The sequence below is a fragment of the Adiantum capillus-veneris genome, chromosome 1 (genome assembly GCF_014529385.1).
Source record: "Adiantum capillus-veneris isolate H3 chromosome 1, ASM1452938v2, whole genome shotgun sequence".
Taxonomy (NCBI): Eukaryota; Viridiplantae; Streptophyta; class Polypodiopsida; order Polypodiales; family Pteridaceae; genus Adiantum; species Adiantum capillus-veneris.
The window spans coordinates 170791374-170796413 of record NC_140931.1 but is presented as its reverse complement, the minus strand read 5'-3'; the positions used below and the strand labels follow the sequence as shown (position 1 = coordinate 170796413).

At 41.2% G+C, this 5040-nt stretch overlaps 1 protein-coding gene across 1 annotated transcript; it reads left to right on the top strand.

Annotated features, from left to right (window-relative positions):
* Positions 1-756: 756 nt before the first annotated feature.
* Positions 757-3625, top strand: LOC147466010 (farnesyl pyrophosphate synthase-like). Its single transcript, XM_086523363.1, has 13 exons — positions 757-1020; positions 1156-1180; positions 1293-1408; positions 1502-1588; positions 1792-1908; positions 1986-2074; positions 2220-2271; positions 2371-2466; positions 2542-2586; positions 2666-2755; positions 2836-2907; positions 2988-3068; positions 3222-3625. The coding sequence occupies exons 1-13, from the start codon at positions 871-873 to the stop codon at positions 3267-3269; spliced, it is 1068 nt and encodes a 355-aa protein (XP_086379489.1). The 5' UTR covers positions 757-870; the 3' UTR covers positions 3270-3625.
* Positions 3626-5040: the final 1415 nt, after the last annotated feature.

The following is a 5040-nucleotide window of genomic DNA, read 5'->3' as shown; positions in this document are numbered from 1 at the left end:
TTCAGCAAAAAGACTTTTCCGACCACTCTCTCAGGTATTGATAAAGGGTCCTTTCATTTAAAGATTTCAAAAAAATTCATTTCACTTAATTGTTTTATTACATTCTATGCTTATTGAATCTATCGTTTCTTATAATACGAAAGCAAAAACAACTTTCTTTTTATTGTATTTTGTTTCAAAATGATGATGAACAATGTGCACATTTACCTTATTATTTAAGTGGGGCTCTTTGTAATATGTAAACCATCTATGAGTGGGGACGGGGGGTACCGGCTCAAAAAAAATAAAAAAATAGCCCATTAGTAGAGATGACGAGAAGATGCCTGAGGAGATTTAGAGGTAAAGGAGTGAGAAGGGGGAGGCCATGACGAGAAGATGCCATGCCTTCCAATTAGATCTCTCTCTCTCTCTCTCTCTCTCTCTCTCTCTCTCTCTGTCTCTCTCTCTCTCTCTCTCTCGCGCTCTCGCGTCGTAGAGCAGGGGTAGGGACGCTTCATTAAGCATAGACGGATAGAATCTCTTCTTCTAGTAAATTCGAACAAATTGGTAAATTCGGGTGCATCGCAACATCGGACGGCCCATGATGCACCTGCTCTCGGAAATAGGAGTGGGCCATTGATCCCATCCAACCCATGCCCGTGTGAGATAGTGCTGAGGCCCTTGAGGACACCATAGAAATAGGGCCCGTGCTAGATTTCAGGAGTGCACGGGCCGAGCAGCAGCAACATACCCCCCCCCCCCCCCCCCCCCCCCCCCCCCCCCTTTCTTCTTCCTTTCCTTCTCTCTCTCTCACACATCTTTGCGCAGTTGTGTGTAGGCGATCTTCATTCACCCGCAATTTGTGGTTGTGTCTGCTATTTCCTGTGTACGATGGCTCCCAATGCCGACCCTGACGTAGCCAAGGGTGCACCCGCCAATCGCGCAGAGTTTCTTGAAGTCTATCAGAAGCTTAAATCTCAATTGTTGGAAGATACAGAGGCTTTCACGTACACAGACGATTCCAGAAGATGGGTGGCGAGGGTAGGATCGACCTTGATCTGCTATATATGGCACAATTGTGGTGGTTCATTTGTGATGCATTGCTCTGCTTGCTGTTTGTTTTCAATTCCATCCTCATTTGAAGTGTGAATTATAAAATTTCACGTTTCTGTGCAGATGCTCGACTATAATGTACCAGGAGGTGGGTTGCTTTCTGTGGTTTTTTTTTTTTTGGTCTGCATTCTGCTTCATGCAAGTGCCGATGCCCAGTTTTCCATGGTTTATGTTAACAACAGTGTCTTGTTATTTTGCAGGAAAGCTCAACCGCGGTTTGTCTGTAGTTGACAGCCTAAAACATCTAAAAAATGGGGTAGAGCTTTCTGAAGAGGAAAAATTATTGGCATCTGTACTTGGATGGTGTATTGAGTGGGTACGCAAGCTCCTTCTTTTTTGTAGTGTTGATTGCGCAAAGATCTATAGATGGCATGCTCTAAAGCTTCATGCATCTCTGGTGTTTGGTCAGCTTCAAGCTTATTTCCTTGTCTTGGATGACATAATGGACAGCTCCATTACAAGACGTGGCCAACCATGTTGGTACAGAGTTCCACAGGTCTGCTGAATTTGTCGTAAACTATTTAAATGTATCGGACGAACTTAGTGCATGTTACTATTATTTGATGAAAGAAACGGTGTTCTGTTCTAGTAACATTCTTACTTGCAAGTTTCGCAAATGGTCACACACATTACATCTATCAATAATTGGTGTAGACTTTCCTGTCAGTATTGGTGATCAACAAACAGTGTTTTGTGTAGGTTGGATTTATTGCCATCAATGATGGAATTTTACTCCGAAACCACATATTCAGAATGCTGAGGTGGTACTTTCGAAGCAAAGCCTACTACTTGGAACTAAACGATCTTTTCAACGAGGCAAGTTGTTGAGAGTCTTTGGTCTTCAACAATATTTAATGCTGCACGATACGCTAATGGTTTGATCCATTGATCAGGTGGAATTCCAGACATCTGCTGGACAAATGCTAGATTTAATCACTACTCCAGCTGGAGAAGTGGACCTCTCCAAATACGTAATATCAACGTATGTGATCCCATTCGAAATTTATGCTTTATTATAGAATCCATAACTGGAATGTGGTTTTTTTTAGTATCATGGTGGAATTTTTCTTGGCTGTGATTTTTTTTTCAACAACATTAACATATTAAACCTGTTTTTGAATGTGCAGATACATAAAAATTGTGCAATGCAAAACAGCATATTACTCCTTTTACCTTCCAGTAGGACTTCTATCAATATCATATACATTTTTAGCATTTCTTACGTAAATATCTCACACGGAACAGAAGAGAATAACAAGCTTTTTTTTTTTTGGTTAGGTTGCCTGTGCTCTGCTGATGATGGGAAAGAACTTGGAAAATTATAAGCCCACACAAGATATTCTGGTGTTGATGGGCACTTATTTCCAAGTTCAGGTGGCTTAAGTTTTTCTTGTAAAAAGCAATCTGGTGGAGAAGCTGAAAGCTCACCTATATGCAACTTATTTGCAGGATGATTACTTGGATTGCTATGGAGATCCTCATTTCATTGGGAAAGTGAGTAGTGGTTTATGTTTCAATTATTTATAAAATTGACAAGATTTCTGTCTGTAACAATCTCTTTGCTATGCGGTAGATTGGAACAGATATAGAAGATAGTAAATGCTCTTGGCTTATTGTTCAAGCCCTCAAGCGAGCAAACTGTGATCAACGACAATGTCTTCTTGTAATATCTATGGGGTTTTTTTTCCATTTGTATTTTAATAAAGCTCAATGTTCCATGTAATGAGCACTTATTATTTACAGGACAATTATGGGAAGGCAGACCCAACATGTGTTTCTAAAGTGAAAACAATCTACAATGAGCTTGCTTTACAGGTTTTGTTGCTTGTGTTTCCAGCAAGGATTAAGGTAGTCTGCGCTTTATGCCATTGACAAATTTGAGTGGGATTTTTCAGTCAGTATTCTCTGAATACGAGAAGGAAGTCTACGATAAGCTGGTTGCTGAAATTGAGAATCAAGAAGATCACGCATTGCAAGTGAGTCATTGCTATATTTGGGTTCATGTTTATTTTTTTAAAAAGTTATATTTATATATGTGTTCACGTATGGGTGTGGCTGAGAGAGAGAGAGAGAGAGAGAGAGAGAGAGAGAGAGAGAGAGAGAGAGAGAGAGAGATTATATCGGTGCAGACTGTGCTAAAAGCGTTCTTGGGAAAGATATACAAACGACAAAAGTGAGACAGGCTCAACTGTAATGTGTAGAGCTCAAAAAGGAAGTTGGTTGAGCTTACATGTGTCGTATTAATGGTCGACACTGATGACAATAGCAAGGGTTGCATTGATTTCTTGTGGAGGTCAATGCAAGCAAGCAATAATTGCAGCTGAGCTAATGCCAATTGTAACAAATTTTTTGATGTAGCCGTTCTGGAGGCTAATGCAAGTAAGCCACATGATTGTAGATGAGTTTGTATTGATTCTACAACAAACTCGCATGTGATTATGTACTGGCAGTTTTCATATTCTTATTGTAAGCGTCTTCCTCATTGGTACATTTGGTTCAACTAAGTACTTAAAAGTGGCTCATTTCACCTAAATGTTAAATATGTACTCTTCTGTTTGCTTTGCTTGACCTGGGAGAATTGGCACTCTCTGGTAGTCAGTTTGTTACGAGGAGCAACATGCTCCTATGTCAAAAATAAAGCTTCTGAACTCTTAAAAATAAAGTTCTTTGAAAGTTTACCAATATATGAATTGCAAGGGTCACAACTTTAGCGTGTGATATAACCACCTTAGACCCATTCTGCATCTTCAAGGCTGATTTTGTTGGACCTCCCTGCACACCATATCTCCACAGCTCTATGATGCAACTGTACAATACTTTTGAGTTAAATGAACGCTATTAGTCACTTTTGCCACTGCCAAATGTTTGAACTGCATGTGTATATCATGCCAAATTTTATCCTATGCTCGCTATCTGGGGTGCGTATGGTAGCAGGGGAATTGGGAACAGCGACCAGGGGATGGTGATGGACCCCTGGTCATGGACCTTGTATGCCAAGGGATGCCCTTGCAGCTTGGGAGCCATCGTTGCTGAATTGAGAATGTAAGTTGCCTTGTTGGGAATGTCCACACTGCATTTGTCCTTTGACCTACGTGAATGGCAATGCTCCCAATGGGAGCTTCCCTTGGTGGTACGTTGATCACAAACCGAGTTGGTGCTTCATGTGAAACAGAGCTGTATTTGTGCCTCAATGCATTGAAAGTGGGAACCATCTTTCCAGCTTTTTTAAGTCCTGTTTCTCTTAGAACTTGCTCTGCTTTCGAGGATCAGGAGCTGGAATGGGGTAACCAATGGCAAGGGTAACAAATGAATGTTGGGTCTTCTGAGAGTCAAGTTCGCAACCTAGAGAGGTCTTTGACAGATGTCATGGACACATGCATGGTTGGCCCCTCTGCCATTATAAAAAAGTTTGCCCTCTTGATTCGAACCGAGGCTTCCAGCCTTCCATTTGCAGGGCATCTGGCAGCTAATCAGAGCCTTAGTTTTCCATAAATTGTTGGTTCTCAGTGGAAGGTCCCTCAGGAAGGAATCTGTCGGAGATAACTCTGCGGGATTGCAATTGCATGTGCTCTAAGCCCACTATTCCAGAAAATCAGACGTGTATGTGGATCTTAAAATTGGTAGCTTCCTGCCTTGCATAATGCTAAGCCAGTTTTAGTTGTGTGCATACAGTCAATCAATCTTCTTTCATTGCTGTCCCTTTTATCCTGCTCAAGTTGAAACTCTAGCTGTGGACATGCCACGCTGTAGCCTGTACGTTAAAAGCGAAGGACTTGATTGGACTTGTAGGGACCTTGCTGTCCTTTCCATCATCGTTATCAAACAGGGTTCATTCAGACGTCTGCCAGAAGCTGGCCTGTGTTCAGGTCAAAATCTAAAGGATTTGCGGTTATTACACAAAACTTGTAATTTTCTCTATTTTCTTCAAGGATTCTCTAGCATGGACTT

Excerpts from the sequence above, each read along its gene's own strand:
- LOC147466010 (XM_086523363.1), top strand. The coding sequence starts at position 871 with ATGGCTCCCAATGCCGACCCTGACGTAGCCAAGGGTGCACCCGCCAAT. Across the intron at positions 1,181-1,292 it reads CGACTATAATGTACCAGGAG|GAAAGCTCAACCGCGGTTTG; the intron begins GTGGGTTGCTTT and ends GTTATTTTGCAG. Across the intron at positions 1,409-1,501 it reads TTGGATGGTGTATTGAGTGG|CTTCAAGCTTATTTCCTTGT; the intron begins GTACGCAAGCTC and ends GTGTTTGGTCAG.